Source organism: Anser anser, assembly GCF_964211835.1.
Source record: "Anser anser genome assembly, chromosome: 8".
Classification (NCBI taxonomy): domain Eukaryota; kingdom Metazoa; phylum Chordata; class Aves; order Anseriformes; family Anatidae; genus Anser; species Anser anser.
Window position 1 is genome coordinate 22,095,855 of NC_139728.1, and position 12,026 is coordinate 22,107,880.

The 12,026-nt window shown below is 67.2% G+C and overlaps 2 protein-coding genes across 2 annotated transcripts; one reads left to right on the top strand and one right to left on the bottom strand.

The window, feature by feature from the left end:
- Positions 1–49: 49 nt before the first annotated feature.
- On the bottom strand, positions 50–2,332 carry LOC310903507 (uncharacterized protein). The gene is made up of 2 exons (XM_083846894.1): positions 2,230–2,332; positions 50–1,995 (listed from the first exon to the last, which is right to left on the bottom strand). Exons 1-2 carry the CDS (start codon positions 2,246–2,248, stop codon positions 788–790), a joined length of 1,227 nt encoding a protein of 408 aa, XP_083703020.1. The 5' UTR covers positions 2,249–2,332; the 3' UTR covers positions 50–787.
- A 3,144-nt stretch (positions 2,333–5,476) lies between these two features.
- PLK3 (polo like kinase 3) lies at positions 5,477–11,933 on the top strand. The gene is made up of 15 exons (XM_083846013.1): positions 5,477–5,768; positions 6,482–6,589; positions 6,672–6,788; positions 7,118–7,247; positions 7,332–7,419; positions 7,807–7,902; positions 8,475–8,670; positions 8,981–9,107; positions 9,461–9,570; positions 9,665–9,782; positions 9,888–9,971; positions 10,108–10,270; positions 10,405–10,534; positions 10,711–10,821; positions 11,137–11,933. The coding sequence occupies exons 1-15, from the start codon at positions 5,598–5,600 to the stop codon at positions 11,329–11,331; spliced, it is 1,944 nt and encodes a 647-aa protein (XP_083702139.1). The 5' UTR covers positions 5,477–5,597; the 3' UTR covers positions 11,332–11,933.
- The last annotated feature ends 93 nt before the right edge of the window (positions 11,934–12,026 follow it).

Consider the following 12,026-nt stretch of genomic DNA (forward strand, 5'->3'; position numbering starts at 1 on the left):
GGCCGGCACCCACCGCCCCCAGCCCAGCAGAGACGGGGCGCAGCCGCGGTGCCAAGAGTAAAATGATTTATTTCGCATCAGGAGCTGGCTCCTGCAGGGCTGGGCAGCACATCGGGGAGGGAAGGCTGCAAAGGGCACCCCTCTGCTCCGGTGGCACCCTATGGACGCCCTGCAAACAAAAGCCTTTTGCTGAGCAGGGCCCGGCACGAGCAAGGCCATCCATGCCCAGTCCTTGCACACGCGTGTGCACAAGCGCTCGTGTGAACAGGACACATGAAACGTGCTGGGGGAGCAGGCAGGGCCACTCCAGGCTCCCCTTTGCAGCAAGACCCCGCCAATCCCACGCAGGACCCCACACGCAGACCACGTTTCTCGTCCCCAGACCCTGATACGTGCAGGCTGGGGGCAGCGGGTCCGTGCCTGGTGCCAGCTGGCTGCAGAGGGGACAGAGCCCTGGTGCGCGGCCCTGGCACGCACGCTGTTGTCACCCGGCCCTAAAAATCAAACGGGGCAGCCCCCAGCTCCTCTCCACGTCCTTCCTGGGTGCCTGCGTCCGCAAAAACCTCGTGCAGAGAACCCCCCGGTGCCCAGAGCCGCTCGCAGCCCTGCCCAGCCGCAGCACGTGGCAAGCGAGGGGCGCACACGGGAGTGCAGGGGAAGGGAGGGGGAGGAATTTGGGGGTGCAGCTTCACAAACTGCCAGTGCAAGCCACGGCAGGGCGGCTCGCGGCCTCTCCCAGCCGCAGCCACCCCCTGTTGCCCCCCGAGTCCCGTATCCCGTCCCCCCTTCAGTGCAGGTCGATGTTCTCGTACTCCAGGTTGTCCGAGTCCTCCAGCTCGATGCCGGGCACCAGGTTGTAGTAGTTGGTCGCCTGGTTCATGTAGATCTTCTCCCGGTCGGCCGAGTCCTTCAGGACGTCGCTCACGCTCACCGTGTCCCCCTCTGCCCCGCTGCCCCCCAGCTCCTCCACCCCAGCTCCCGGGGCTCCCCGCTGGGTGCCCGGCCCCGCGCCCCGCTGTGCGTCGTGGGGCCGCACGTGGGATCCCACCCGGATCTCCACCTCCTCGTACAGGTCCCTGCTGCTCTCCAGAGGGTCCTGGGAAGGCTGGAGCAGCACCGGCCCCCCCAGCAGCACCTTCTTCTCCTTCTCGGAGGGGGCAGCGGGCAGCTCGTAGGGGACGTAGCGGTGGGGTTCGGGGGGCACCGGCGCGCTGCCCCTCTCCGTGGCGGCCGGGCGGCTGCCTCCCGGGCTGTAGTTGGTTTTCCTCTTCCTCCTGCAGAAGCAGCAGGCGATGCTGGCGAGGAGGAGGAGGGGGGGCAGGCAGATGAAGAGGGCGGTGAGGCTGTGCGAGCGGCACAGCTCGTCCCGGGGGATGCTGCGGAGCTCGGCGCCGCGGTGCCGCTCCGGCGTGTGGCAGGCGAGGCCGGCGGCCAGGCTGGGCCGGCCCTGCAGGGCGCTGAGCAGGGCGCAGCTGCAGTCCCAGCTGTTGTTGGACACCTGGAGCTGGAGCAGGGACGGCTGCAGGAGGCTGCCGGGGAGGGAAGTCAGGGCGTTATAGCCCAGGTAGACCTCCTGCACCCGAGTCGATGCTTTCAGGAAGGACTGGGGAAGCTCCCGGAGCTGGTTGCTGTCCAGGTAGAGGATCTTCAAGTTCGGGGCATCTTCCAGAAAGCCCCCCGGGAGGCTTTCCAGCTGGTTGTGGCTTAAGTGCAAGACCTCCAGGGCGGGGGGGACGCCCTGCGCGTTGCTGATGGCCGCGATGCCGCAGCGCGAGAGGTCGAGCTCCCGCAGCCCCCGCACCCCCACCAGAGCCCCCCAGTCCAGCAGGGTGACGTTGGAGCTGCTGAAGTTGAGGCAGCAGCTCTCGGCGAGCGGAGCAGCCCGGAAAGCCTCGAAGTCCAGGGGCTCGGTGCAGTTGCAGCTCTCCGGTGCCGGGTCCTGGGCGAGGCTGGCGGCGAGCAGGAGGCACAGGGACAGGGTCTGCAGCGCCGTGCCTGCGGGACAGCCGAGGAGATGGGCACCCCGCTGCGGCCCCAACGCCCAGCACCCCACAGCCGGGGGCTTCTCCCCCCACCCCTACCCCGATAACGCCCCCGGTCCCTCCGCTCGCCCCGCACTCGGTCCGCGCACCCCGGGGATGCCACCCCCGGGGCCGTCCCGCTGCTCCCCCCGGGCTTTTGCCCGTGTCCCCCCCGGGTTTTTCCTCGTGTCCCCCCCCCGCCGCTCACCTGCCGCCGCCCGCCCCATGCTCCCCGGGGCCGCTCCGCGCTCCCCCCGCAGCCGCCGCCGCCGCCGCCCGGCTCCGCCTCGCTGCCGGGGGGGCCCCGCCGGAACCCGGCCGCCCCGGGGCCCGCCTCGCCCCGCACCTCCGGCCCCCGCCCCGAGCTCGGCCCCCCCCCTGCCCCGACCCCTCGCAGGGCTCCCGCCCGCCCCGCTGTGCCCCCAAAAAGCAGGGCACCCCCCACACCCCGGACCCAGGCACCCCTCCCTAACCTTCCCCTCTCCATCCCCCAAAGCCCAGAGCCCCCTCCAACCCCACCAGCTCCCAGCCCCCCCAACGAGCCCCCAGCCCCCCCGAGCTCCCCGACCCCAGCATCAGCCCCCCCAAACCATGGCAGAGGGGCTGTGCCGGGGTCTGCCCCATTCCCTGCTCTCCTGAGGGGGGGGGAGAGGTCCCAGCCCCCTGCTTCCCACCTGGGGGGGGGCGATGTGCCCCCCAGCCCCGCTGGGACGAGGATGCGGGGTGGACGCGGTGGTGGGATGGGGACCAAAGGGGCCACAACGGGGCCAGCCGCCCTCTCCAGCACGACCGGGCCCCTTCTGACTTCCTCCCACCCCACACCCGGCTGGGAAGGAGGACACAGCACCACAACCTACAGGGAAAGCAGCGCTGGAGGGGGGGAGCTGCGTTTCCACACCCCAAAAACACGGGCATGGGCTCACGGCGGTGTGAACGGTGCCCCGAGGAGCCGGGTAAACCGAGGCACGCAGCGGGGGAGCAGCGGCTTGGCGATGCTCAGCGAGGTGACAACAGCGGGGCTGGGAGCCGGGGGCTGCCCTCCTGCCCAGCTCAGGCTGCCTCCCACACCCCCAAACCCAAGTGCTGCCTTAACCCGGAGGGATCGGGGTCCCTTTATCTCTCCCTCCAGGCGGCTCTGCCTGGATTTGCAGCTTCCCCTCGGCACTTCCCCAGCCGGGGCTGCCGCTTCCTTCCCCGGCTCCGTCGCCCTCCCCTCCTCCTCGGCATCTTCTGCAGGGTGAGAGCGCTGAGGGAGGGGGAAAACCCCACTCCTGAGAGGTTCGGGGCTGTCCCCCCCTCCCGGGCAGCTCTCCTGTCCCAGGGCCCTTTCTGTGCTCTTCCTACCCGGGTGCTGCCTGCACCCTACAGCAGCTGCCGAGAGAGCCGGGTTTGGCTTCCCTGCTCTTGCTGCCGCTGAGCAGCACCGGGGGGGGTCACGGGGGGACCAGGCTGGGTCTGAATTTCATGGAGGACACAGGTCCCACAGTCTCTCCGGGCTTCTGCAGCATTTCACCACGCTCGAGGGGAAAAAAAAACATTTCCTGACATCTAGGTGGAATTTTCCTCGATGCAACTTGCAGCGGGTGCCTGTCCTCGTTCCGCTGGGCGCCTCCCCAAAGAGGTGGCTCCGTTCTCCTTGCAGCTCCCTTCTCCTTGCAGCTCCCTTCTCCTTGCAGCTCCCTTCTCCTTGCAGCTCCCTTCTCCTCGTAGCTCCAGCCCGATAGGCGCAGGCAAGCAGTGGGATCACCCCAGAGCCTCCCCTTCTGCAGGCTCGGCAGGCTGCTGACTTTACACCGCGCTCTCCTCCTACCCGCCCGAGCTCGGTGCGTGGGCAAACGCCCGTCTGCGATGCTCTGATGCTCTCGTGCATCACGGCAGGGCTGAGCAGCAGGTGGGGGGGAGCAGCTCCCGGGCTCCATCCCTCTCGGTGAGGTGCCCCAGCCCCGGGGGGGGGATGTGGACACCCACCTTAGCCCAAACTGAGCCAGGAGCCAGCAGCGAGCAGCAGAGCTGGTGGCTCCCAGCAGGAGGCCCCAGGACAAGCCCCCGCAGGTTGTCCCGCTGCCCCCAGCACCTCCCTGGGGCCTCCCTGCACCCTTGGGTACCTCCACCCCCGCGCTGCCTCCAGAAGCTGACTCAGCTCTGCCCGGGGAGCCCCGAGCCGGGGCCTCCGTCGGAAAGGCAGAGGTGCACCGTGACGCCACCCGTGCCCAGGGGAGCCCTGGGGCCCTGGTGGAAACCGGCAGCTTTCCCCGAAGGGGGAACCCGGGTGTGCTGCCGGGCAGAGCGTTTGCACACACTTCCTCCGCGAAAGGTTGAAAGCCAAGAGGGAAGTAAACAGGGCCGGATCCTTTCATCTCTCCCTCCGGGCAGGTTTATTCAGTTCTCATCCCGGAGGACGAGAGGGGGTGTGCTGCGAAATGCGGGGCCGGTTGGCCAGGGGTGCTCACGCGAAACCCTCGGCGTGTTCAGGAGCACATCGAGCATCAGTGAGCAGAGCTCCGAGCTGCCTCGGGGGAGCAGAGGGGAAATTGGCACAGAGCGAGGGACTTGCACGTGGTCCCGCTACCCTGAAGGGCAGCAGGATCTGCTTTCGAGGGGCTTTTGCAACGCTGCTGATCCGGGAGAGCGGGGTGCCATGGTTTTCTGGCCAGTCCTGCTGCCCTACATCCATCCATCCTCAGCCTATTTTGGGTGACACTGAGACGTGTCTTCCCCGTGGCCATTAGAGAGCAGCACCGCGGTGGCTCAGCGCCCTGCGGACACCACTGTACCCTCCGGGCACCACTGCGCATCGGGGCCAGCACGGCCAGACCCAGCAAAGCGTGGCACAAAGGCACAGACCCAGGGGACAGCGTGGCCAGGCAGCCCACCTGCATCTTCCACTGCCCCCCCATGTCCCCAGTGCCCCACCTGGGGTGGGCTGGGACCCCACTGGGACAGTGTGGGGGCTCTGGGGGGGCGCCTGGCTGCATCCAGGGTGGGTGTGTGGGGGTCAGGGTCTGCAGCGTACAGGTGGGCTTCAAAATCCCCCCTAGACGTGCGTGGGGAGGGGGGTCTGCGGGTCTCGGGAGGGACGGAAGGGAGCTGAGGAGGGGTCTCTGCGTGCCCGTGGGGGTCTCTGAGTCTCGGGGGGGGGATCCCTGTGTCTAGGGGGGTCGTGTGCCTAGAGGGGAGCCTGTCCGTGGGGGTCTCTGGGCCTGGGGGGGGGCACATCTGTGGCGGGTGTGAATCTACCGACCCCCCCGGTAGGGGCAGGGCTGGCTCCTTCCCCCAAACCTCTACAGAAGGGTGACAGCGGCCGGCTGCCCTCACACGACCCCCACCGCCCCCCTCCCCTCCCCCACCCCCCCCCTTTCCGTGCTGCTGCGCCTTTAAGAGCGCGGCGGGGCCGCCCGGAGGGGGGCGTGGCCCCGCGGGTGACGTCAGCGCGCCCATTGATAAAACCGGCGGGATCCCCGGCGCGCCAGCGCCAAGTCGGGGGGCGGCGGCGGGGCCACGTGCGCGGGGCCGCCGGTGGCGGGGGAGCCGCAGGAGCAGCACCGGGGCCGGACCGGGGCCGTGCCCGCAGCCGCCATGGAGCACGCCGGCCTTTTTCCCCCGTTCCCCGCCGCCACCACCGCCCGCCTGCCCGCCCAGCCCGCGCCCTCCCCGCCGCCGCCGCCCAACCGGGCAGCCGAGACCACCCGGCTCATCACCGACCCGCTCTCCGGTCGCTCCTACTGCAAGGGCCGCCTGCTCGGGAAGGTACCGGGGGACAACGGGGGGGGCGGCAGCGGGATGCGCGGGGAGCCCCCTGCTTCCGTAGGGGTGGGAGCTGGGAGGGGGGCTGGGGGCCTTGCTGCTGCCGCCGCCCCCCTCGACCCCCCCCCCCGCGCCCCCTGTACCGGGCCGGGAGCCGTGAATCAGCCGGGCTGGCTCCCGGCCCCGCCGCCTTATCGGAGGCGCGATCGGTTTCGGGGCGCCCCGCGGGGTGTGCGTGGGCCGGCGGCTGCCCCGGTTCCCAGGGGTGCCGGCCCGGCCGCTCGGGCTGCGGCACACGCAACTTTTCCTCCCGCTGCGAGCGCTGTGTAGGAGGAGGCTGCTTGTTCCCAGCCCGGCCCGGGCGGGCTCGGCAGCTGAGTGTGCAGATTCGAGGCTGACATCACGGCAGGAAAAACCTGTCTCCATCGCGCGCTGCCTTTCGGTGGCCTCCGGTCCCCCTGCCCTGCGCAGGGCTTTCCGGGCGATCTGTCATCTGGAAAGATGCCTGGGTCCAGTAGTGGTGGGAGGAAAAACGCCCGGGAGGCTTTACAAGAACTGGGTGAAGAAAATCCCGGCTCGAGAGCATCGTGGTTCAGATCTCAGTGGGCGATGCAGCAGCCGGCGGCGTGTGACGCTCCCTGGGCTGCGCTGCGAGGAGCCGGCAGGGGCGGAGAGCTGTCTGTCACCGTCCCCAACCACCTCTTCTCCCCTTGCAGGGCGGCTTCGCACGATGCTACGAAATGACAGACCTCTCCAGCAACAAAACCTACGCTGTGAAGGTCATTCCTCACAGCCGGGTGGCTAAACCCCACCAGCGGGAGAAGGTAGGTGCCGGGGGAGCTTATGGGGGGCGCTGGGGTTCCAGCGGGCACCCTGCGCTCACCCGCGGCCTCTGCGTCCTTTCAGATCACCAATGAGATCGAGCTGCACCGCGACTTGCACCACAAGCACATCGTCAAGTTCTCCCACCACTTTGAGGACGCGGAGAACATCTACATCTTCCTGGAGCACTGCAGCCGGAAGGTGAGGGCTCCGTGTCCCCGAGCGGAGCAGTGGATGCTTTGTCCGGGGTGCTGGTTTTGCATGGTGCTGGGGACACTGTGGGTTTCACGTCCTCCATAAGCAGCCTGCTCGTGCTGGCAGCCCGTAGCCCCCAGCGCCACCACCAAAAGCCCAGTGGTTCCCCTGGTTGTGCTGAGCAGGGAGCCTGCTGAGCTCCTGGCCGTGGCAGGACAATTGTTTGTGCAACTCCTGGAAGAACTGGCTCTGACCCTGCCGGCCCCTTGCTTAGTCAGCTCGGCTGCCTGCACTCCCTGCCCGCTGTCACCGAGCTGCCTTCTCTCCCTCTGCAGTCGCTGGCCCACATCTGGAAGGCCCGCCATACCCTGCTGGAGCCTGAAGTGCGCTATTACCTCAAACAAATCATCTCCGGCTTGAAATACCTCCACCTCAAGGGCATCCTGCACCGGGACCTCAAGCTGGGTGAGTGTCACGTTTGGGCACGGAGCCATGTGGGGAGCAGCGAGCCGAAGGGATGGGGGGTGACATGTCACCGTCGTCTTGCAGGCAACTTCTTCATCAATGAAAACATGGAGCTGAAAGTGGGGGACTTCGGTCTAGCTGCTTGCCAGGACACCTCTGACCAGAAGAAAAAGTAAGTCTGAGCTTCCCTTTATCTCCTTGTAGTAATTCTCGCCCCAGCTGCAGGCGAGGAGAGGGGGCTGGGGGCTTTGTGGCTCCCCCAGGAGCGTGCCCGCAGCCCTTGGGGAGAACAATGCGCTCGCTATGGCTATTGTGCCCGGCCGGGTGTGCAGGCTGGGACACAAAGGCTCTGTTCCCGGCTGTGTCTAGGACGAGCTCTTCCCGACGGCTCGCCACGAGCAGCTGCTGCTGCCCCCCGGGAGCTGGGGGGGGCTCCTTGTGGATGGAGGGAGCCTGTGGGGCTCAAATTAGGGAGGGGAACGGGCTGCGGGCTGAATCACAGGCATGGAGAGGTGGGGGGGATGCAAAGCAGGCTCTGAGCTGGCTGCCTGCCCCGCAGGACAATCTGTGGGACTCCCAACTACCTGGCCCCCGAAGTGCTGCTGCGGCAGGGCCACGGCCCGGAGTCGGACGTGTGGTCGCTGGGCTGCGTCATGTAAGTGCACGGAGTGGGGTGGGGGCTGTGGGGGGCCCCATGGGGAATTCCCATTGCAATTTGTGTCGATGGTGTGCTGAAGGGCAGGGGGAGGGGGGCAGCGAGCAGCCGGATCCTGCTGAGAGGTGCCCCCGGGCACCCCAGGGTGCTGCAAGCAGCAGGCCCTGGTGTCACACCGCGCTCTGTCTCAAAGCTCAACCACCCCACAAGCGTGATAAACAACGGAAAATATCGGTGGCTGGCAGCTTGTTTGCACGGGGAGCGATCGCTTCGGTGACTCGAGCCCTCGCTGGCCGCTGCCGCAAGCTTCCTGCGTGGCTTTCTGCTGTGGGGCAGGGCCACGGGGCTGCTGCCTCCTGCCAGCCCTGTCCTGGTTCCCCGGGACTCCTCACCTGCTGCTCTCGGCAGCCGCGAGGAGGAAGCGTGGCCGGATGTGTGCGCAGCCTGCCGGGCTGGAAGCGGTGCTCCCAGCCAGGTGTGGCCGGCCCAACGCCACCAGCTTCCTCGCTCTAAGTGCTGCTGAGTCACGAACCCGGCGGCGATGTGACCGTGGCACGTGCGTCCCCTCCCAGGTACACCCTGCTGTGTGGGAACCCTCCCTTCGAGACCTCGGACCTCAAGGAGACCTACAGGTGCATCAAGCAGGTGGAGTACACCCTGCCCGCCTTCCTCTCCCTGCCCGCCAAGCACCTCATCGCCGGCATCCTCAGGCGCAACCCCCAGGACCGCCTCACGCTCGAGGAGATCTTGGACCACGAGTTCTTCAAGGTGAGCGGGCAGGAGTCCCGCCTTGACCCTTAGCAGGGGGGGATGAGGCTTTTGGGGTCACGCAGGGCGCTGTCCTTGCCTGCGGAGGGACCGAGGGATCCGGCGTGCTCCCTGCTGCCCTGTCCCCACAGCACGGGCTGCTTCCCATGCCGCTGATCCCCAAATACCCGAATGCCAGGCCCGGAGCCAAGGCCTGACGGAAATGCAAGCTGGCTGTCAGGAGGGCTGCGAGTGACTGCGGTCAGCCCGGGGCAGCTCTGTGAAGCACGTGGGTGGTGGAAACCAAACCTCTGCCTTCACCCCTCCGCAGGGCTACACGCCGGAGAAGCTCCCTCCCAGCAGCTGCGTGATGGCTCCGGAGCTGAGCCCCCCCAACCCAGCAAAGAGTCTCTTTGCTAAAGTCACCAAGACGCTCTTCGGGAAGAAGAAACCCAAGGGTGAGTCCACGCGCTTGCACGGGATCCTCCTGGTGACCCTTTCTCCGGGGAGAAGCGGGTCAGGCTTCCTGGAGATCACTGCTGGGGGGTCCCCGTGTCCCCTCCTTGGGGCCAGCACTCGCTGCCTTGTCCCTGCCCTTCCGCTGCTGGTGGCTGGCATGGGCGTGCGCCTGGGGAGCGGATGCTGCCCCGTAACCCTCGGGGACAGTTCCCCCTGGAAACCCCGTGCTGCTGCCTGAGAACTGGGAAGTGAAAGCGGGAGGCAGCCGCCTGCCACCCCGAGCTGAGCCTGCTGGGGGGGGGGTGGCCCCGTGGCCCCATCCCCTGTGCTCACGGCTTGCTGCCTCCCCCAGCCAAGAAGGGCCCTTCAGAGGACAAGGACGACATCTCCAAGCTGGTCACCGGGCTGATGAAGACCTCGATCTGCCGGCAGATAAGCTACAAGACGGTGGAAGGGAATGAGGTGAGAGCAGCCCCGAGTCCACGCGCACCCCTCCTGGGGCGGGGGGGCAGCATGCAGGATGGTGCTGACATCGTGCCCCCCCCCCCCCACCCAGGCCACCCCCGGGTCCTGCCGCAGCACCGGCTCCAGCCCCGTGGAGACGCTGGTGGAGGAGACCTCTCACAAGTCCGTGTCCCCGTCCATCCGGGGGACGATGGCCAGCAGCTGTGAGGGTGAGCAACGCCTGCCGGGGCCACCCCACCTGCCCCGAGCTTCCTGCCCTGCCCCGGCTGATAGCGGGGCCGGCTGACTCACGGCCTCTCATCTTCCCTCCGCAGCCTTTGAAGACTGCATCACCGCCTCTGCCATCATCGAGTCGGCCGTCCGGCTCCTGCGGACCTGCCTCTCCTGCATGCCCCCAGGTAAACCAGCTGGGCTGCCTCAGGAGGGTGTAAAGGCATGGGTGCTGCTTTGGGAACCCCAAATACCACCCGACCCTGCAGCAGGGAGCTGAGCAGGGGGTGCCTGCTCTGCTCACCCCTTTCCCTTCTCCACCAGCGGACAGAAACCCGGCTTCCCTGGCCCGGCACGAGCAGTTTGTCTGGGTGAGCAAGTGGGTGGACTACTCCAACAAGTACGGCTTCGGCTACCAGCTCTCCAACCGCAGCATCGGGGTCCTCTTCAACAACGGCACGCACATGGCGCTCTCCCCCAACCACAAGTGAGTGGTGGGGAAGGGGCTGGCGTCCTTGGGACAGCCCCACGGGTGGGGGGAAAAGGGGCGAGGGAAGGCTGTGCGGGGGGGTGGTTTTGTGCTGGGTGGTGGCCCCGAGCTCACGGTGTGCCCCCTGCCAGGACGGTGCATTACAACCAGACCAACAGCAAGCACTTCGCCTTCCCCGCGTCCGCTGTCCCTGAGCAGCTGCAGGGGCAGATGAGCGTGCTGCGCTACTTCGCGTCCTACATGGAGCAGCACCTCATGAAGGTAGGCGCTGGGACCGCGGCTGGGTGGGTCACTGGGATGCGGTTTGACCCTGCCACCTGGGTGGCGCTCCCTGGTCGCAGGCTGTGGCCGGGTGGAGCCCTGGGGGCTGTCCCCCGCTGGCAGGGCACCGCTGACCGGTGTGGGACCAGGGGCTTACGCAGACCTTTCTCCCCGAGGGAGGTGACTTGCCGAGCATAGATGACCTTGGGCAGCCAGCCCTGCTCCTCCTGCAGTGGGTGAAGACGGACCAGGCCTTGCTTATGCTCTTCAGCAGTGGCACCCTCCAGGTATGCGCAGGGTGCGGTGCGGATGCCACTTTGGGAAGCCACCAGGGGACTCGTGACCCGGGTTAGTCCTTGCCCACCACGGTCCAAATGCGAAGACCAGCTGTGGGTGCGGGGTGCTGCTCTGGTGCCCCAGCTGCTGGTGGCAGCCCCCCCAGCCCCCTGGGAGGCAGGCACCTCGGCGGATCCGTGCGTTCCTGCCGTGGGGCTGCTCCCGGGCAGGTTGGGGAGGAGGAACGGGTTGAGGCAGGAAGCCCGGCTCCGTCCCCGCTCCTGCTGCGCTGCGGGAGGCTAAGCCAAGCCCCGCCTGTCTCCTAGGTGAACTTCTACAATGACCACACCAAGGTGATCATCAGCAAGCCTGACCACTCCTGCCTTGTCACCTACATCAACCGGGAGCGCAACTCTTACACCTACAAGCTGGGCAGCATCCAGGAGCTGGGCTGCTCGCCGGAGCTCCAGCAGCGCCTCCGATACATCCTCAAGCTCCTCCAGGAGCGGGCCGATGCCTAGCGTGGTGCTTTGGGGAGACCTTCTCTGGACGTAGAGGTCTCCTCTTGCCTTCCCGTGGGATGGGAGGTGCGTTGTGGTGCTCAGCTGGACTCCGGACCTCAGCGGCCACCCGCTGAACACACGTGGCTGTGATTACGGCAGCAGGTCTGCACACCCGTGCTGCTCCCTGGCTGTGGGCAATCGCTGCCTTTTCCCCTCTGCATGGCCGTGAGCTCGAGGCTTGGTGCTGTGGGGTGGAGAAGCCCCCCCCCCCCAGGGGACGGACAGGGGTGTGGGGCGCTGCGTGGGCTGGCTCGTGCTGCTCCACAACTGCTACACTAAGGGGGGGCCAAGCTGGGCCCCGGCTGCTCCTGAATTGTGACTTGTCTGGTACAACTTGAGGTTTGGTAGAGGGCAGGGGGAAGGGATCTGTGGGCTTGCCTGGAAAAGCCCCTGTGTGGCTGTGACCTAGGGCAGGTTTCTTGTTTCGAGGCAGTCTCTGCCAGGTTGGGACTATTTATGCATCTTATTTATATGGAATTATTTATTTTCTCTCGGTCTGTCCATGTGCAGCTCCCCTGTCCCTGACTTACCTCAATAAAACTTTATTTGTGTAAGGGCAAGCTGTGTCCGCTGTGTCTGGAGCTGGGTCTGGGGTCACAAAGTGGAGCAGAGCAATCCCCATCTTCATCCCTGCTTTGGGGCTGCTCCTGGTG

Coding starts and splice junctions, on each gene's coding strand:
- PLK3 (XM_083846013.1), top strand. CDS start 5,598: ATGGAGCACGCCGGCCTTTTTCCCCCGTTCCCCGCCGCCACCACCGCC. Junction 7,248..7,331: donor GCACCGGGACCTCAAGCTGG/GTGAGTGTCACG, acceptor GTCGTCTTGCAG/GCAACTTCTTCATCAATGAA. Junction 7,420..7,806: donor ACCTCTGACCAGAAGAAAAA/GTAAGTCTGAGC, acceptor CCTGCCCCGCAG/GACAATCTGTGGGACTCCCA.